Genomic DNA, 22,335 nt, shown 5'->3' with positions numbered 1-22,335 from the left:
TAAGATAAAATATTTTATTTCTTCCCATGATCCTCTTAACCCAAGTTTTATTCTTGATTTAATTACCTCGGTTTCTAACATCATTTACCCTTGATGTAAATTTACCTAGTTTTTGTTTCTTGAATATATTTATTTTTAATGATTCCAAGGGTGCCAAGTTTGGTCATGCCCTTCAAGAACTTCCCTTGAAGTTCCGAGGGTGCTACACCTAACAATTTATTTATGATGCCAAGGGTGCCAAGTTTGGTCGTGCCCTTCAAGAACTTCCCTTGAAGTTCCAAGGGTGCCACGCATAACAATTTATTTGTGATGCCAAGGGTGCCAAGTTGGTCGTGCCCTTCAAGAAATTCCCTTGAAGTTCCAAGGGTGCCACGCCAGTTTCCCTTCAAGCATCCAGTGGCTACGAGGGGAAAGTATAGGTGCAACAACAGAGACCACTATAATATCTTATGTTGATTGCTATAGTGAGACTAATGGTGTTAGGGATCAAGGAATCCGCCTTGATGCGCGCCCCCCAGTAAAATCCTCATGAGCGAACCAACTTTAGGACCTGCCCTCATGACATCATGATCTTCAAGGCGAAGGTGTTTCAACCTTTCTAGCCCAAGTCACGGCGAGAGTGCTAGTGGGTGAGATCAGGGACACTGTCCCACCCCTCCCATGCAGTTCAATCCAATTGTACAACCCCATCACCCATATGCGAGTCATTCGGCCAAGCAACTAATCTATGCTTGCAACCATTAACATATCATCAGAATATAGATAAACATATATAGCAGGTTTCAAAATCGACTTAGAATTTCAAAGATAAATTAATATAAATTTTCATCAAAGCAGGTGTCATCAATTCGTCATGTGCGAGTGCCTCTGGTGGTTTCCTGCCATACTCAATAATAATCAGTAACAAGGTTTCTTAGTGTTAATTATTGTCATAATAGCATTATTACCATCACCTGGTCATTCACATCATTGTTCATTGTGAACTAGAACTAATGCAAGTAGGTAACATAGGGGACACATCCGTCATGGCTATCATGAACATAATATCAATGGAGATCATACATAAACATTACAACCGCTAATATCACAACCAATAATAATAGAGTCATGCGTCCAGATCCTCAACCTGAGCTCCTCAAATAATAAAGTGTGGGCCTTAGGGCTAAATAAATGTTAATCTCATATCACTGTCAGTCAACTAGAGGCGGGCACTACATACACCGCCTCTTAATAATAGACTTCGTCTCGAAGTCCTTGGAATAGGTAAGGAAAATGGTGACGCATCTCCTCAGCGTCCTCCCAACTAGCTAAACTAGGACTATAATTGTCCCACTGGACCTTAACTTGGTCCACTAACCATCATCTAATCTGCAAAGTTCGCTGGTCCAATATGCAAATTGGTTCGGCCATTACTGTTCCCTTGACCGAAACCTGCAAATGACCAAAGTCAATAACATGTGAAGGATCTGAAATATAATGACGCAAAACATAAATATGAAACACATCATGCATACGTGCTAAAGATGGAGGTAAGGCAAGCCTATATGCCACCAACCCTTTCCTTTCTAAGATTTCAAAAGGTCCCACAAATCGTGGAGACAATTTTTCTCCCATTCCAAATCTTATAGAGCTTATTTTGGGGCCTTACTCTCAGGAACACCCTATCTCCCAATTCATAACTTCGGTCTACCTGATGAGCATCAACATAGCTCTTTTGTCGATCTTGCGCTTCCTTTAGCCTCTCCCTAATCATAGTCATTTGTTCTTCCATATCTTGCACTACTTCTGGTCCTATTAATACTTGGTCCTCTAGTCAGTCTCAACTGAGAGGTGTTCTGCAAGGTCTTCCGTATAAGAACTCAAATGGCGCCATCTTGATGGAACTCTAATAACTATTATTGTAAGCAAATTCCACGAGGGGTAAGAACTCCTCCCCTCTCTTTTGTGGTTCATCACATGCTTCCGAAACATGTCTTCGAGGATTTGATTAGTCATTTCTGTTTGCCCATCTGTCTCAGGGTGATAAGAAGTGCTGAAGCTCAACGGGGTTCCCAAGGCTTCTTGGAAACTGGTCCAAAACCTTCCTGTAAACATTGCTCCCCTATCAGATATGATCTTCCTAAGCACTCCATGTAGTCTCATAATCTCATCAAAACTCTGCCTATTTCTAGTGCCTTATATGTAGTCTTAACTAGTATGAAATGGGCGCTCTTGGTCAACACGTCCACCACTACAAATATGGAATCATGTCATCTTGAGGTCATTGGTAGTCCCACAATGAAGTCCATTGTTATAACTTCCCATTTAGATTTTGGTATCTCATGGGGTTACAATAATCCTGCTGGATGTATGTGTTCAACTTTTACATCGTTGACACTCTACGTATCTTGCTACCAAGTTTACGATGTCCTTCTTCATCCCTTTCCAAAAGAAGAGTGGTTTCAGGTCCGCACTCATCTTCTTAACACCAGGGTGTGCCATGTATACTGCGCGATATGCTTCATTCAAGACTAACTGGCATATATATGCATTCGGTGGTACATATATCCTTCCCTGAAATTGTAGTAGCCCATCGTTATCAAGGGAGTATTCTTCATATTTTTGGACCCTAATTTCATCCTCCCTCAAACTTTTTCTAACCTCCTGGTACCAGGTGTCTTTAAATTGTAAGTCAAGTAGTTTCTCCCTCAACTTTGTATTTTAAGGGAATCACTGAGAATATCCAAAGCCTCTTACTTAAAACATCAACCACCCTATTTACCTTTCCTTTTATGTAAGTGATATCAAAATCATATTCACTAATTAGCTCAGGACATTGTCTTTGTCTTGCATTTAAGTGGTCTTGAGTGAATATGTGTTGTAGCCCACAATGGTCAATCCTAAGATCAATCTTCCTTCCTAGAAGGTAGTGTCCCCGAATCTTTAGTGCATAAACAATTTTTTCCATTTCTAGATCATGGGTTGCATAGTTTTTTGTTTTGTTTTTGTTTTTGTACACTGATTCCAAATGAAATCATCTTGTTGGTCACACAAATAGTGATTTTGTAGAAAGTATTGATGGCAGAAAGAGCACCTCAGGATATGCATTTCACCTAGGTACAAGACTAATTTCATGGGCATCCAAGAAGCAGCTCATTGTCTCCATTTCATCACCAAAATCAGGGTATGTAGCAGTAACAGGAGCAACTTGCCAAGCAGTTTGGTTAAGAATATTGATATTTGACCTTGGGCCTAAAAGAAGAAGGAACCAAGTCCTGCTTTCTGTGATAATAATTTAGCTATTTCAGCTTCCAAATCACGTGTTTCACCACAAAAGTAAACACATTGACACATGTTTTCTCTTCATCAAGAGCTATTCAACAATGGTGAAGCCAATCTTCAATTTTGCAGTTCCAATAAATTAATCAGTAGTCATTTTACAGCCATTAAAAAAAAACAAGATTTGAATTTTAAATACAACACTTAGGAATTGTCTATGTTGCTCCAGAGTGGTCTCTTAATGTGAGAAAAACTCTAAAACTCCATTAATTTTTCAATCTAGGTAACTTTATGTTTTACCATGTGTTCTAACTCTTCATCTTAAATTCCTACACTCAAACAAAAACCTATATTTTCACTTAAACTCACTTTAAAACTTAAATAATTTGAAAGTGAAAGCAAATGTTATATTTTATAGTTCGTCCAAATACAAGTGTGTTTGTCATGAATATTGATTGTGAGAACGCATTTTGGTTAATCACTAGTCTCTTTATAGGTTCTTCCAAATACATATATACAGTAGTATGTGTCTCCAATTTGGTTACTGAAATTAAATTAGTTTGTCCAACACTTGAATAAATCCTTCATTTCCTTCATTTCATCTGCAAACAATGTTGAATGCAAGTTCCTTTTCCCCATTGGTTTTCAGATTAAGGTGTATTACTTATAATAATAGAAGCATTACGAAGTATTATGAATTCGGACTCTGAACTTTTATCTTTTATAGCTTGTGTTTTCAGATCAATATATTTGTTTCCATGTGCATGTGGACACCTTATTTTACAAAACCTCTTGTTCAATGAAGGCAATAAGCAATTGATTTTTATTTCAATTCTACTACATAGCTGGTGACATAAAGTCCAATATAAGAAATAAAAAGAGTGATTATCCCAAATAGTAGGTTGTCTAGGTTGTCATCTTTATTAAAGATACAGTTATCGATATTCAACATAAGGTAGTCACTTAAGATTTACTTACATTTTGTAGAGAGTGCTTATTGAAGTTGCTTGGTACACATTCCAATTACTATCACATAGATGAAGTAACTAGGATATGTATATATATATATATATATATGTATATGTATATGTATATGTATATGTATATGTATATGTATATGTATATGTATATGTATATATATATATATATATCTTAAGTCAGGATTCTAGTGTACTCCTATTACTAAGTTGTACAACTCTGGTGCAATTCTGCATGAACCTCGTTGTCAATCATCAACATAATTTTTTTTTTTAACTAAAAAAATGGTTCTATATGGGATTAGTGTAAGCAATGCTTCTGTGGCAAAAGCATCGAGGGCCTTCAAACATGAATTCATTCATCAGTCATCTTAGATAATTCACCTTTAAAAAAATAGACAACGTCAGTAATTTGAGCAATAGATATCATCAAAATCAAATTTTTTTTTGAATTCTAAAGTATGCTCACAGTATGTTTGACTTGGTGCCCTTTGGTTGATAAACTAGGGTAATTTCAAAAAGAACTAACTTATGTAGATTTGCCTCTTACTCTATCAACTGTTATATCAAATTTGGGTATAATTTGTTTATGATTTTATTTTATTTTATAAGATACTTCCTTTAGCTGTTACTATAAAAAGAGATCTACCAGTGCATTATCAACCCCAAAGAAGGCCCCAAATCTGGTCACCACGAGCACCATACAAACTCAAAAACTAGATGGTTTAGAAACAAAAACGACCCATTAGATGAATATTGGCCCATTGGCAGTACAATAGCTTAACAATCCATATAGAGTCCCATAAACATCATAAACAAATAGCACAAAGCGTGAGAATAATCACAAAACAAAAATCATCAGCGGCTGCATGAGAGGCTCAGCAGTGGACAGTGGTTTATAGGAGTCTTTGGGAATTTACACCCCAATGAAATAGAACTTCTCTTAATATTATAGGTTTTTTTATTTATTTTATTTATTTTTTTATGCACATTAGCTGAAATCAAAGGCATGAATTCTCAATTTACTCTACCAAACAAGCATCCAGTATATTTATGGCATTTCTGGCTGAACAGAAAAGCTCAAGGTTTAAAATAAAACAACGACTAGAAGGCCAAATTTGCGTATGTGGAAAGAAGTGGCACTCTCCATTGGCCCACAAATTTGGGTAAACTGCAAAATTGGTGGAAATTGGTCTGGAACAAAAAAAAAAACCTTCGTCTATGTCCAATTGAATAGCAAATAATATGGTAGATAATTCCCTTGCCAAAACCCTGGTAAACTATTTTTAGTTATTATACAGAGAGATGAAGCACTTCATATGAAAAACTCCGAAATGACTGTGAACTTGGCCTTTTCCCACAGATATATCAATCAACAAATATGCTATGTATACAATCCTTTTGACCAGCAATTCGTGCTTCAGGAAGGTTGGCAATATTTTGTCCTAATGACTAATAAACTTACCCTAGAATTGTCTCCCATGAACAACAACTAGAATGGATACTCATAAAGAGGAATTAGACCTCCCTTAGTCATCTATTTGACCCATTGTTAAACACTGGATCTATACTAGAACTTGGCCCTTACAACAACGTTGAACTTGGCTCTCTTCCACAAGAATCTCAACCTTGGATTTATAGTTCTCTGCATGTGAAATTGAAGATGGATTAGAGTATTAATCTGTTAATTGATTCTGGGTATAGGGTACTTGTGAGTTTTCATTGAGTTTAATGAAGCATTTGGATATTTTTGCCAATGACCAACATTGAAGAAATTGAGTATTCTAATGGGGTAATAATATGAATTGGACATTGTTTACTGTGAGTGGATCAAAGAAGGTGTCTAGATGATTCGATGGGAATTAATGCCGTGAAAAGGAACCAAAATTAGTTTTGATCTAGAATGTTGGAGTGTGAGGACCACCATAGCATGGAGCCTTGTGCGTACTGCTCCAGATCTGCATAGAGAAGACTATGTGTACAGAGTATGGTGAATTGCGTGGGTACAGAAGGGAATTGAACAAATTTTTAACCACACCTTTGCGCAGAAGTGATGGAAAGAGATGAGCACCATAAAGGAAGAAAAAAAAACATTCAAATTAAATGAAATTGTGCACAGTCAACTGTTTGATTTTGCTATATAAATTTATAAAGAAAACAACTTCCCCATGTGTAATTAATGCTCTTTACAAAATCAAAAGGGAAAAATATATTAATTTTCATTTTCTGAGTACCTATCACCACGATTTGGAGGGTTGAAACATTCAAAAGATAGAAAATTCACAACAACAATAATAATAAAAGATCAGAATATTCATAACAATATTAAAGAAGATCGCATTGGTAAATTTCCCAGAGAAAGATGAGGGCATTTGAGAAAACTTAAAACGAAATCTGACAAAATGAGGCACTACTTTGCTTAACATTTTACAAAATTAAATGAGAAAAACGGTGAAGGATACGGAAAAAGTTTCTTGCCGGGTTGCCGAGTGCCGTCCAAATGTGCCTCCATTAGATACTCTTCAACATTAGGCTGGTCCAGATCAAGTTCTGACTTGGAAGAATTCCTTTTCGAAAACTCGTCGGATTAAAGGCAAAAGAAACCCTGTGCGAAGGATTCAAGGTGTATGAAAGGAATAGCACAAATTCTAATCCATGGAGAAATCAAAGGCAACAATTTAATCAGCATATCCTACTGTAGTTGCTAGCCAGTCATTAAGGGTTTCATTCTAATAGTCAGCTCTCTAGGGCTGCGATTAGTCAAATTGAAAGGATTCAAATTCCTGAGGAAAACTTAAAACAACATGCTAGACATTAGATCAATATTATGATACTTGGGTTGAATAATATAACACAATACAATTGGATATCATTAGTTGGAGTACTGGTTACCAGAATTGAGGTCCGACCCTTCCAAAATTTCATCAGATGTATGTTTTGATAAAGAAAGCTCTAGTTTTCATGGGGTTGGAGACTATCTTCCGACACGGGTCAATAACTATTTTTTTTTTTTTTAAATCCAAGAGGGTAGAAAACACAAAGTAGGTGTAGGGTTTATAAGGTCCCAAAGGGTTTGAAAACCTGGCTCTGATACCAAGTGTAGGGACCGTCCATATATATATTTTTCTTTTTTTCATCACAATAAAATACAACCAAAAGAGAAAACATTTGGAATTCAAATTTATTCAGCACTATCTAACACATCCCTGAAATTCATTTCACTGAACATCTCATAAAATTTAATATATATTTAACTAAAGCCATAAAAAAAATCATACAAAAGAATATTGTAACACATATGTACCGTTCACCAGAAGACGAGATTCCACTTGATTTGTCGTTACTTGTCTTCCGTCGTTGTCGGTCACCTCCGAGTATGAATGACAACAACTTGATCCAAATGCAATGACCCATCGGTTAACCTCCCAGCCTACTCCTTGGGTACTCTTCTTCCCCGCGGACCCCCGAGCTGCAATGGGGTTGTACCATGGAGGAATGTAATAGCTGGTAGAGGAGAGCACTCCTTGGCTCAAGAGTCCCCTCTCTAAAGTCCTCTAGCTCACCAAACTCACTATAGTTCGTAGTCACTACTTTGACATAGTCTCATCCATCCAACAATAGGGTCCCAAAAAAAAAAAATCCCTTCTCCCATGGCTTGCCCCTTCTTTTATAGGAGTCCTCATCGATGACACTTGGCATGTCATGCATAATTAATTATTTTTTTATAATTCAATAGTTTGATTATTCACCTACCCATGTGTCACTCTCTCATCAAGGGTCTCCAAAATTATTTACTTAAATTTTAATTTAAAACTAATATTTTCCTCACCTCAACAAGATTCCTATTTCTTCTCCTAGTTGCCTCTTGATCCCCCTTTTTATTCCTTAATTTGTGTTCATTACTAAAGTCAATTAATGAGTCAAGATTTGATCCCCTATCTACTCCCTAATTTAACTCAAGTTATCTCTTAGATGGATATTCTTATGTTGGTTTTTTCCACATGGAGGTTCTCTACATTTCTCTAAAATTTAATTTCTTAATCTTATTTTAATTCACCTTCCTCTTCTCTTAATTAGGTTTAACTAGTTTAGGATTAATATTTATCCTTACATTTATGTCCCTCTTTCCCCTTTTTACCTAATTAAACTACATAATCTACCTAATAATTTCCAACATGGGGAGGGTAGAGTTTTTAAGATAAAATATTTTATTCTTCCCATGATCCTCTTAACTCAAGTTTTATTCTTGATTTAATTACCTCGGTTTCTAACATCATTTACCCTTGATGTAAATTTACCGAGTTTTTATTTCTTGATTATGTTTATTTTTAATGATTCCAAGGGTGCCAAGTTTGGTCGTGCCCTTCAAGAACTTCCCTTGAAGTTCCAAGGGTGCCACGCCTAACAATTTATTTGTGATGCCAAGGGTGCCAAGTTTGGTCGTGCCCTTCAAGAAATTCCCTTGAAGTTCCAAGGGTGCCATGCCTAACAATTTATTTGTGATGCCAAGGGTGTCAAGTTGGTCGTGCCCTTCAATAAATTCCTTTGAAGTTCCAAGGGTGCCATGCCAGTTTCCCTTCAAGCATCCAGTGGCTATGAGGGGAAAATATAGGTGCAACAACAATGACCACTATAATATCTTATGTTTCCTACTATAGTGAGACTAATGGTGTCGGGGATCAAGGAATCCACCTTGATGCGCACCCCCCCGTAAAATCTTCATGAGTTAACCAACTTTAGGACCTGCTCTCATGACATCGTGATCTTTAAGGTGAAGGTGTTTCAACCTTTCTAGCCCAAGTCATGACGAGAGTGCTAGTGGGTGAGATCAGGGACACTGTCCCACCCCTCCCATGCAGTTCCATCCAATTGTTGAATTTGTCAATCTTACAACTTCACTGTACAACCCCATCACCCATATGTGAGTCATTCGGCCAAGCAACTAATCTGTGCCTGCAACCATTAACATATCATCAGAATATAGATAAACATATATAACATGTTTGAAAATCGACTTAGAATTTCAAAGATAAAATAATATAAATTTTCATCAAACCAGGTGTCGTCAACTCGTCATGTGCGAGTGCCTCTAGTGGTTTCCTGCCATACTCAATAATAATCAGTAACAAGTTTTCTGAGTGTTAGTTATTGTCATAATATAATTATTACTGTCATCTGGTCATTCACATCATTGTTCATTGTGAACCAGAACTAATGCAAGTAGGTAACATAGGGGACACATCCATCATGGCTATCATCATCATAATATCAATGGAGATCATACATAAGCATCACAACTGCTAATATCACAACCAATAATAATAGAGTCATGCGTTCGGATCCTCAACCTGAGGTCCTCAAATAATAAAGTGTGGGACTTAGGGCTAAATAAATGTTAATCTCATATCACTGTCAGTCAACTAGAGTGGGGCACTATAATGCACAAGCTGTAAAGGGGTTGAGACATGCCAAGAGGCACTTTTTTCAAAATATCCGATGATGTTTTCCGAGTACACATCTGAAACAAACACCCTCTTTGCAAGATACCATAGGAAGACCTGTCACCATATTTTTTTACATAGATTTTGAAGGGAGCGATAGTTTAAGTGACCAAATCGATCATGGCAAAGTTTGTTCACTTCATGATTATGTGCAACAAATACCGAGGGAAGAGTTGATGACCCAAAGTTGTTGAACTTATACAACTTTGTAGAATCATCAGCGATGGTAGTAGCTAAAATTTGTCTAGGATCTCTTAGGTCCTTAATTACAACATCATGAGGTGAAAATTTAACAGTTTTACCTTCACCTAAATGGGTTATCTGATATACAGATAGAAGGTTGCAGGATAAGGTAGGAACACATAATACATCATTAAATTAACCATTGTCTAGATAAATACTTCCAGTCCCTACAACACTAAGAGATCTATCATCAACAGCATATATATTTTTGGTGTTACAATCATTTAAAGAAGAAAACATGGCTTTGTTTTTGGCCATGTGATAAGAAGCTCCAGAATCAATGCGCCACTCATGAGAATGAGAAGAAGAAGATACATTTAGTGCATAACCAAACCGAGATGCTTGACAACTACGTGGAAAAAGTGTTATTCCTGAAAATGAAGTTGAAGTTGAAGAGTGCTCAAAATGGATGTCATGCTTCTTCATTTCTTCTTCCAAGGCTTCCATATTCTTAAAGCATTTGGATTTTAAGTGGCCATCATGATTACAAAAGTTGCAATGTTTATCAGTGTTCTTCCCTTTGTTTTTAGTTGCCTTATCATTTTGTTGAGTTGATTTTCATTTTGAGATTGAAATGGCTTAGGACCCTTGTTTGGTTTACGAACATTCATTTTAGGATGCTGCTTCTTAGGATTATTTTAACTTGGTTGCTGCTGGGCTGCTAAGGCTTTCTTAGAAGAGTTTCCAGTATTAATAAGACCAGGATGTAAGATTTTGTTTTGTTCTCTTATTAAATAATCACAAAAGGCATCAAAAGAGGAGGACTTGTAGTCTTGTCCTTGAGAAATAAAGGCTTCTCTAGTAGAATGGAAGGTGGAAACAAACACAGAGTAGGCTGGTCCTAACTTAGTAAGAATGGAATAGATAAGGGTACCATCTTTTTTATTAAACTTGACACCTTCCAAGAGAAGTCTAAGGGTCTTGAACTTGGACAAAAAATATTCAATGGAAGAAAAAATATTGGGGTCCAACGTAAGCAACTTATTTTCAAGTTGATGCGCTCTAATTTCATTTTTAATTCCAAAAACTTTATTGAGCTTTTTCATTGCTTCATCGGGGGTATCAATTTATGCGATATGGAATCTAAGGTTTGGAGAAATAGACATCCCTATCAATGCATGTTATTGACCTTGCTTATTTTCCCATTTGGCTTGCTTATCTTTATCTTGAGGTTTAGACTCTTGGCTATTCTATAAAGACCTTTACTTCTATGTAAATCCACCATATATGATAGACATTAGAATTAGTTGGCACTGTCAATAATAAATAGACATGGAATTTCCATTTTAAAAGAAACTGAAGCTGTATATGTTGAAACTAAGTGTTCCAATGGAAAGATCTGGAAAAATTAGGTTGATTAAAAAAATATGGCTCTGAAAATGGCTTCTAGATGAAGAAGTTATGACCTTTTGAAGAAAAGTTGTTGAAGATACCAATGAACCATGTGAATGTTGAGAAGTTGATGATGATGTTATATTTAAAAAAATTCTGCCCTATTTCCAAACTTAATCTAATTAGATCACTTTAAAAAAAAGATAAACTTAAATAAAAGATAAAGTGACTTTAGAATTATAAGTGACTCACTTTTTATAATGGGTGAGAACACTTTTACATAAAGTAACTTTAAAACATAAGTTACATGTGCTTTTTGTAAAAGTAACTCAACAAAAAGAATGACTTGAACCCAAGACCTCTATTCTCACAAAGTAAATTTAGACCAAGTCAACTAGTTTAAAATGTTAGTAATTTTTGGAAAGGAGGAAGGGGATTTTATTTATTTATTTTTATTTTTATTTTTTCTCATTGAAGCTTTGGGGTGTGTTCTTACTTGAAAAACCACTTTTTGCCTACAAAACAAAAAACAACCACACAAACCAAACGAACAAAAAAAAGTATCCAAGCCTTACGACCTAATGTTAGATTTGGCTGGAAAATAAATATTTTCCTCTATGTTTTTGATTTTTCGAGATCGCACTAAGGCACAGTGGAAAAGAGCATACACATGAGAAAAATCCTTTCTTTCTGTTTCTGGTTTGCCCAGATCGCATAGAGTCGCGGGGAAAAGAGCATGCACAGAAATGAAAGGTATAGATCAGGTAATTTTTTGTTTTTGTTTTGTTGTATAGGACTATAAACTGAAATAAATAAAGACAATATACCTCCTAATCTTAAAAATGACGTAGCTTGGGCTACCAGAAACCTTTTCGCGTGAAACAAAAGAGGTTCCTCACTAGAACAAATGCTCATTACACAATAGAGCAGACCTCTTGGGCTGAAAGCAGTCATAAACAGTAGATCTAGGAAACGATAGTCGGATGCAGTTGTACCGATTTCGGATTTGGATCACCAACAGATGCAGCCCTCGAATAAATCTGATACCATGTAGGAATTTACAGGGTAAGTTCCTTAGATAAAACACCAAAGGACACCACTCACAAACAGATCACAAATCAGTACACTAATATTATTGATGTGGTTGAAACCCTCAAAGAGGGAAACAATCCACGACCTGAGCCAATGCGACCACTTCAGGAAATTTATTAATGTAAAATAAAGAAAATTTACATAAGTTTCTCTCATGAATGGTCACCTAACAAATGAACCTCCATACTCTTTAAATAGAGATCATGGACCAATTGGGTGTTAAGTCAAGGATCAAGTATCGGTAACACCGAGGAGAGAATGAACCATCAGATCACTTCATGTCTAGAACATATCGTGATCGTCGGATTGTAAGTTGCAAAAAGTACATACTAAAGAAACACACTTTACCTAACTATACACTAGACCAAGTTATACTTAATTATTTCCTATGTGTCGGAATATCATAACATTCTAGAGTCTTTTATATACAAAAATATTTTTCTTTTCTTGATACAAGTGCCTAAATGGGTCTTTTACAATGTGACAATGACTCTTTGACTCATGTAAACCTTAGGATACCTAACGAAAAATAAATTGAGCATGAAGCCCATGCTCCAATTTTTTTTTTGTTCTTTACATCATTTTCTTTATCCTTTGATAGACACATAAGATTTACATCACGACATGAGTCAAATGACAATTATGAAGTCTGAAAATAGTTACATTTTCTAGTGCTCCGTCTTAACTAGGGAGGTATTCATAATTTTCCTGCTGGTACAAGGACAATACTCCCTTTGAAAAGTTCTAATAAGAAGAGTCAGATTGATAAGCTAATTGTAAGCATCACCAATATGATCAACCAACAATGTCTTTGTGGCGTAACTAGACAAGCTCTACTTCATTCAAGAGAATTATGTTGGGAGGCTTTACATGTAATACCACACTACCTCTATAAGTCACATACCCCATCCAGATGTTCAAAAGGTATGTCCTTTTAGGACTATTATTGTCTTGGATTTCCAATCTTGAATCCTCGAAGAATATTGGTCCTCTTTGACTGCTCTTATCTTGGACACTTGTCCTATCCTCAAAGAGTGTTGGTCCCTTTTCGTTCTTTCAAGAAAACCAAAGATGCTTATAAAGTCCTCCACCATTCTTTCTTCAGGACCTTCATTTAGACTTATGATTGTTAGTCCTATTCAAGTGAATGGCACATGAAGACAAGAATTCACATGTGATGTCCAACGTCACTCCCTCTCAACCAGAGAGTATATCCCTATTCTCCTTTTAACTTGAGAATAGATTCTTGCTCCCATTCAAGGAGACTCCTTTACCCCCTCCCAAATCTAGAGGATATTTTTGACTTCCTTTCTAATTGGGAAGTCATATCCATAATCTACCTGTCTTGTTCTTATAAGAATATCAACTACTTGAGCATGGTTCCCTCTTTCTTTCACATCTCATTGTATTGAGCCTTCTTCTAACCTGGTATCACAGAGCCACATTCTTCCCTTAATCTTGTGACAGTTTCTAGGTCATCAATATTACACAACACTTTCATATTGACATCATCAATGAAAGCATTAAATTGTGCCTCTCCAAACTTTAAGCCGATCATAACTTCCTCATGAAAGTGATATTTATTTGTACGATCTTGACCTTTACATTATCTTCTTGCACTGCTTCCTTTTAATTCCAATATGAGCACATATTGAATTCATAGATGCCAGGTACCTAATATTGAGCTTCCCTCAACATTCTTCATACATTTCATCCATACAGTTCAACTTTCCTTAACTGTCATCATGTATTCCTGCAACATTCTTCCATGTAGCTAAACACTATGTTAATCAGATAACCAATAATAATTATGAACATAAGAGTTACCTCATCATGACATCTTTCTTAGAAAAACGTCAACATCCTCATGGCACATCTCCAAACAAGTCTTCCTTCATGCATCAGAGTGCCCAAGGATTGAACTTGATTACTAAGTTGCAAATTTTCTTTCAGAGATTATACTAGATGTTGATTATTATTTTATATAATCTGGAAAGAAATTCCTAAATATTCATTCATTCTAGAGTAAGTCAAGTTCATCTTCTTTGACATCATATAATCAAATGAAAGATTATCTATGCATAAATTATGACCAACTTTTCTTAAGTATTATATGAATCTTACCCAAAAGTTACTTCAAACATGCATTCTTAATATTTCACACAATCACCCAACTCTATGTATTCCACAATGAGACTGTAATTTGACCAATTACATTCCTTCATCCTTTTAAGAGTATTGTTTCCATACAATATGGAATATATACTAGTCCTTGTCATAATGCCTTTTTCCTAGAACCTCCCAAAATGATGATTCTTTTGAGGATCTTGAGGATACACCTTGGAAAAATGACTACCTCTAACATAATGTTAGTCAATTTATGGATGCACATTATGCAAAATGGTCCTCAACCTCTCATTCTTGTAAGACTAGATGATTATTTCAAAGCAATTCAATCAAGTAGAATATAAATATTCTACTATCACTAATCCAGGTGGATATTGGTGTCCACCCTCCTATTCCACCTAGACCTCCAGTCGGTTTCATTAATTTCTTTGTTTATTGTAGCATTTACTATTTTTAGCAGTTTTTTGGGTCTTGAACTTACGAAGTAGTTTTGACCCCCTAAACATCATTTTTTTTGAGGTCCGCAATAGGCCTACAATAGTAAGCAAAGGCTTGTGACATATCCTATAGTACTCCGAGAGATATTTCTAATGAGGTATCGTACATGCCAAACAAAGATAATATGACCAAGTTAAGATCTCGGGAAGTTGGCTGCCCAAATAACCCTAATGGGGCCCACAAATTCTTGGCGTTCCATCTCCTAGGGTTAGGGTTTTGGTTTTTTATGGTTTTCCCTTGTTGTTCAATAATAAAAATGCCCTTAAGCCTCATTGTAACATAGTTTAGAGGAATGTAGCTGCCACATCTCTTCTCAGAGATAAGCTACCATCGCCCGAGCTAGTTTATTTCCATTTCTGTATGTAAGCATATTCCAGTTCTTCGATATTAATGAAATGAAGTTTTATTTTTATTGCATCTATGTGTATGTTGGGTCGTTAATATTTCATTATTATTATCACTTTCTAACACTTATTCCACCCATTTCTACCATTCTTCATCACGTCATTTATCATAATTTATCATATAATTCTATTTTACAATGATTTATGCTCTTATGAACAAATGTTATTTATTCTCCTTTATTTCTAATAAATTGATGATTATGCATGATTTATCAATGAAAGTTTAATAAATTGGTTATAACATTATTCACCATTTTTAGCCTTCAAGATAATTTCCAGATTGAAGATTTGATCATTAAAAGTGCCAACTCAGAAATGCGCTGGAATAAGAATTGACAGTTTTGCGGTTGAGATTTTGAGCAAATGAAGTTGAATCTGGAAAATCTAGAACATGGGTTTTGTCCAGAACGGACCAAATTAACTTTAGTGAAGAACGGTTTGCCCAAATTCAGCTTGTATTGAGAGAAACGCAGGGTTATTTGAGCACGATTTTCTTAGATTCGCTGTGTGACCGTTTTCCAAATCTTAGCTGCAAAGCCAAATTCGCCTTGCTCTTGTTGAAAGATGGATGGAAATATATCTTCTTGTTGATCAATTGGTTGGAAACAATCTAATTTTGTAATAGAAATCATGTTGTAATTATCTTTGTTGTAACTTCTCTCTGATCTCTCTCTATTTAAATGAAAACAGAGATCAGAGAGGGGGATGGAAAAATGAAAAAAATAGAAAAATGATGGAGAATTGAGGATTCAGAATTAGAGATTCAAGAATGATGATGGGATAGGATATAATAGGAGGAAAATGAGATTGTTGCATTGCCATTGTAATTCTCAAAGCTTTAGCTGTTGTAATAATTTCACAGTTTGATGATGAATAAGTAAAAGGGTTGTTGTTCACTCTTCTCATCTGAAGTAGCCCAGCAGCATCCGCTGGCGGCTAAGGGCCCAGCCACTGGTGGATTATGCTGCTGCTGTGTATTATATCTTTCCAATTTCCGCTGTGTGATGGTTTGATTTAATTCTTATTTCTTTGAATCGTATTGCCTTACAGTTTCATGTTTTTGCAGCGAGCTGTTATAATATTTTATGAAATTGTTCTATTGCACAAGTTGAGATTGAATCGCGTGGCTGTTCTTTTCCATCATGACAGAGGTTATCATCCTTCTCAATGTATATTGTTATGCTGTTTATTTCAAATGTAAAGCTTCGTTGTTCATTCCAGACCTTGATATTCATTATAGACTGTTGGTTATTCGATTCCTTTAATTACAGTTTGCTGCCCATTTACTTTGTTGTTCATTTCTGTTGATTAATTGCAATAGTTTGCTTTTAAAGAGTTTTCCTAGTTTACTTTCAATGTCAGCTTTAGTTCAATTTCTATTGCTTTAAAGCAGGACTGTCAATTGTAGAGAACATTGGTTATTGCTTCCTCGTTCCCAGATTGATTGTCTTGTTCTAGTTTGATTTCAATTGCATCAATCTCTAGAGGAATGAGTTATTGCTACTGTATCCTCAATTGATGTTTGCTGAGTGAATAGTTGGATTTCAGAGCATTTGAGTTTATGTTATTGTTAGATTTCTTTTTCAAGCATTCATTTACTTTTGGATTTTAAGCACTATACGGCAAAACATTACTCTTGAGTAAATAGCCGCCTCAGACTGAGTACACTCTTGAAATAAAAAGTCGTCCCTGGGTTGATAATTAATGTGAAGGTAATTAGGAGTTAAAAAGACACCTTTTTATTGCTCGACATTTTGGCGCCGTTGCCGGCGAGAGTGTAGCCATTTTTAAAGAGTAGTGTGCATCTGATGAGTGCATGTTAGGAAAGAATTGGGTATTAAAAACGGAAGGTAAGAACCTGCGTATGGAGCATGTAACAGCCCTGCTCCCCCGCCCGCTTTCCGACAGATTTGCTAATTTTTTTGTGTAGAAATAGATGTTTGAATTTTTGTGTGAATGACTAGAAAAAAAAATAGAAATTTTGAAAAATGAATCACATGATTTCACTCAAGTGGTGATGTAAGCACCACCCATTTCACTAACTAATTGACAAGAACATTGGAAGAAGGAGCTTCGAAGGAACATATGAAGAACATCTTCTGTTATGGTAAGAAACTGCCCAACATTTTTACTTTTGAATTTCCTGCTCAACTAATTCCACACCCTCACCATAATAAACCAGTACAACATGCTTACAATGTTGAACTGCCAAATTTACCCAACCTTCCCACCCATTCTATCTCACATGTGCCATTAGAGAAAACTTACAATGAGATTCAGAATGTTTCAAATTCAAAAATTGTAGAAGCTATGGAAGAAAATGAGGTTTTTTTTAGGTTGCACCAACAACCCATTTTAAAAGCTCAAGAACTTCATGGTATGATGGGAAATCAAGAAAGTAACGGATATATTGAAGATTGGTTTCACTCCATCACGTGTTTGCATCATCAGTCCATACTTCAACAATTTTTGATGTCATCTTTTCAAGGGAAGTTGGCTTCTCATACCCTAATTTTTATCAACATGCATTTTTCAAATTTGGGTATGTGCATACGTAAAGCCTTATTTTTAAAATGGTTCCACTAGAAATACTCTTATACATAAACATATTAGATTCTCAAAGAAGAGTAGGATAGTGGAGAAAATAAAATAAATAAACACATATTTTTTATTTTTATTTTTGTAAAGCTAGTTGTTTTTTGTTGCAACATGCTATGGAAATCAACATCGGCGATAATTTTTTAATTCATTTGTGTATGTAGATGACTTATAATGAAAATAATAGTTCTACAAACACTCAATTTCACTTTTATCACCAATTTGAAAAAATGCTTGAATATCACATTTTTTTTGGCTTGTGGGCTTGATGAAATTTCTGAAAAAACAGTCGGGACAGTCATGTTTTGAGGGACCAAAATGCAATATTTTTAAAACTTGTTTCTATCCTAAGTATACCTTGATGTCTAATTTACAACCCAATTTTAATCACTCAATTTGGATTTGAAACGAAAAAGTTCGAACCATTACATTGATAGGGTGTCTAGCGGGCAGCTTAGGAACATAGTTGGGACAGTCAACTTTTGGAGGCTTAAATGAATGAATTTTTAAAACCTGTTTCTATGGTAGATTCCCCTATGAATCTAGTTTATAATGCAATTGGAATCACTCATTTTTGATATCGTATGGGGAATTTATGATCAAAATACTAATTGTCTACCGTAAATCAGCACCCTTAAAACTATGTCTTTCCGGCTGTTCATTATAGTATTTGACCTATCAATTCTTATTGTGTTCAAAACCTGTTTCTATTGGAGATAAATAAATGAATCTGCTTTCATTTCCAATTTGAATCATTTGAATCTGACATCAAACGAAAAATTTATGCTTGAAGTATCAACTGTTGGTCTAAGCTGAGTAATTGAAAATGACTCTGTTATGCAGGTTGTTCTAACTAAAATTGAAATATCATATCATTGAATTTTCAAAACCTGTTACTATTGGAGATAAAACTTTGAATTAGCTCTCATTTGGCTTTGGAATCACTCAATTTGGACGAAAAACAAAGAAGTTGTGATCAAAACACTGCAGGTTAGCATGATTGGCCACTGCTCTCCCGCAAGTGACAAATAAATTTTACTTTGTTATTTTCTCCGTGGATTTGTTCTACAGAGTAACTATTTGTTAGTTTTTTGCATAATTCTTGGATTAGGGGAGCCGTGCACCTCTCTTTCTCCTTGATTTAATGTTTTATTGTAGGTAGACACTCGTTTTTTGCAGGTCCTAGGTGAAAAAGAATGTCAATTTATGGACGAGTGATTCTTGAAAGAAATTTTAAATGAAAAAAATGAATTTCATCCAACTCATTACCCAATGGATTCATAATAGAAGAAATGAAGAATTGATTTCTATTTGAAGATTCATGCCATGTCTTTGCTGCCAAAACATTTTTCGAATAGATCATTTTTTTTACATAATATCATAGTTGTTGTAACTTAATTTATTTACATACTGTTTTTTAAATAAAATGTTGTTTCTTTTCTAATTTCTCTTATATTTTGTGTTTCAGGTGTTGCTTCATTCAAACTGTAACTCATCCTCAGCATCAATACAGTGAACAACTAATTCATTCTTTGCGTGCTTGCATTTTATGTTTGTGCATTTTTGCTGTTCCTTTTTTGAAGGGACAACATTTGTGTGCACTTTTGTTGTTTCTGCTGTTCCTTTTCCAAAGGGACAACATTTTCGTTTTGCTGTTCCTTTTTCAAAAGAACAACACTTTTTGTGTCAGCCGTTCCTTTTTCACTTTCATTTTTCCGTTCCTTTTCCACGGTTCATTTTGCCGTTCCTTTTCCACGGTTCATTTTGCTGTTATTTTTCCAAAGGAACGACACTTGCGTTTTTGCTGTTCCTTTTCCAAAGGAACCGCACTTTTCATTTTTGCTGTTCCTTTTCCAAAGGAACGACACTTGCGTTTTCGCTGTTCCTTTTCAAAAGGAACGTCACTTTTCATTTTTGCTGTTCCTTTTCCAAAGGAACGGCACTTGCGTTTTTGCTGTTCCTTTTCCAAAGGAATGACACTTTTTGTTGTTCCTTTTCCAAAGGAACGACACTTGCGTTTTTGCTGTTCTTTTTCCAAAGGAACGACACTTGCGTTTTCACTGTTCCTTTTCCAAAGGAACGACACTTTTCATTTTTGCTGTTCCTTTTCCAAAGGGACGACACTTGCATTTTTGCTATTCTTTTTCCAAAGGAACGACACTTTTCATTTTTGCTGTTCATTTTCCAAAGGAACGACACTTGCGTTTTTAATGTTCATTTTCCAAAGGAACAACACTTTTCATTTTTGCTGTTCCTTTTCTAAAGGAACGACACTTTTAGTTTTTGCTGTTCCTTTTTCCAAAGGAACGACATTTGCGTTTTCACACTTTTTTATGTGTATTTTTTCTTTTTGGTGTGCATTTCCTTTGCTGTTCCCTACAAAGAACAACACTTTTTTTGAGTGTTTTTGCTGTTCCCTAAAAAAAGCAACACTTTGGGAGTATTTCGAGAGCAACCCTTCCTTCCTCTTGTGAGATTATTCTTAGTTCATCTCAACCACATTTTCTTGATTCCCTTCCATGGTATGAAGTATACTATTTTTATGAGGACAAGAATTATGGATTCTATTGAAGCGAGTTAATATCATTTACGTTATGATCTTTAACATGACAGCTCCTTGATGATAGTTTATTTTCAAAAAGACACAATTATTTATATATTATTTTACTGCATTGTTTTCTACTGTACATGATTCAGATTGATCATCTTAATACCATGCTGGTTCCATCCTTCCTGGTTTTAATCTTCTCTGTCTATAATAAATGAGATTATGGGTATATTTTTTTTCTATTGACATGTTCAACTTCTTCCACCATCCCTGCTCTTAAGGAGTACTGAGCCTCCCTCTTTTTATCATAAAAATGAGTGATAACAACAAAATTTTGTTCACAGATGGAGGATAGGGGGTCTCATTACGAGTCAGCCTACCATGTTCATAAGGCTGTAACAGAGTGACATTCCCATTATGGCCACCACACCAGAGTTATGATCCATTGGATAGCCAAATTATCCTTGGAACAGGAGGTCTCATCACGAGCCAACCTGATCAATTTTGCTACATCCCAGTGAATGGCAGTGTGGTTATCTGATTACCACGCCAGCACATTGATCTCTTCTGTGAAACAGCACTGTAACTCTCCATTTAGAAATTTAGGATCTTGGCTCATATGGGTTAAAAAGCAACCCTGCCAAGGCTATGGACGCCTGCTAGCAGCAGCGGCTCTGCTTATGGTATTGAAGTTATATCTTATCGTCAATTATTACTATAATACCATTTTCTTATTTTTTTTTTTTATCAGAGAAGTTATTTCCTTAATTTTCCCTATTTTGAACTTTACGCATGACAAATTATTTTTTGATCAATCACATCCTTTTCAGCTAAGAATACAGTCAGTAAAGCATCTTTTTGGCATATCATTGTTCTTTTTCTTTTTCACATAACTTATCATCAATCCAAAGTGTCCTATCTTTTATTCATAACTATCTTTATATACTCTTCTCTCATTATAACCATAACTCTCATTATCATTGATATGTGTACTTTGCTTTATTTACTACAATATTGTTCATTCCCTTGCCTTGCTCTCAGCACAACACCTTTCATATGCTTTATGGTCATGAAATTCCTTTTCCCATTGGCGGGGGGAATGTATGCATTATGGGATTGCATGTGATATGATTACTACACTCTGCCATAACTTGTTGATTTGACAAAATATTACTATTGCCTGTATACACAAGCTTTTCTGATTGAAATTTTTGTATACATCTTAATCTGTTCCTATTCAAAACTAACACTATGGATTCAAGAACATTGTATGCCAAATAGTGCTTTGTTTACAGGAAAACAACAAGTATGGGAAGAATTCTATTCACAACATGACCACACTATTGCAACTAACAGAAGAGGCTCGAGCAACTCGCGAACGTGAACAATTATTCAGACATGATGTGCTTACCTGGATTCCACCTTTTGCATCACTTTCAGCGCCAACTCTGCCTACATCAGCTTCAACAAATGCCAGTCCATATATGTTATTTCACAATTTTTGGAGGTAAAACTTGAGGTAAAATCGCATAATTTTCTGATTTATTGCGAATTTAGGAGAATTTCGTAAAAATCCATTTTGAGCATTATTTATCATCCTTCAGTCCACATCTGTACCACTCCCCATTTTTCAGCGGCATATCATCTTTCAGTTTGGGGGAGTGTTGCTTTCATTCATTTCTTTCTTATGACCATGTTATTCATATTCTTTATCATCCATTGCTATTCTTATTCCTTCTCAACACCTCCCTTATTCC

At 35.5% G+C, this 22,335-nt stretch overlaps 1 protein-coding gene across 1 annotated transcript in view; it reads left to right on the top strand.

Moving 5' to 3' along the window:
* The window catches only part of LOC149218430 (OVARIAN TUMOR DOMAIN-containing deubiquitinating enzyme 6-like), a 219,094-nt gene extending 199,533 nt beyond the window's left edge, over nucleotides 1-19,561 (top strand). The window contains exon 9 of the mRNA XM_089383992.1: nucleotides 19,499-19,561. Coding sequence (XP_089240118.1) covers nucleotides 19,499-19,546 — 48 coding nt within the window. The 3' untranslated portion in view covers nucleotides 19,547-19,561. The remainder of the gene's footprint in view (nucleotides 1-19,498) is intronic.
* Nucleotides 19,562-22,335: the final 2,774 nt, after the last annotated feature.

This window comes from Pinus tabuliformis, chromosome Q, assembly GCF_031772625.1.
Source record: "Pinus tabuliformis cultivar Carrire ecotype Pingquan chromosome Q, CPIR1, whole genome shotgun sequence".
Lineage (NCBI taxonomy): Eukaryota > Viridiplantae > Streptophyta > Pinopsida > Pinales > Pinaceae > Pinus > Pinus tabuliformis.
The sequence above is the reverse complement of the archived record's forward strand: the minus strand, read 5'-3'. Positions and strand labels throughout refer to the sequence as shown.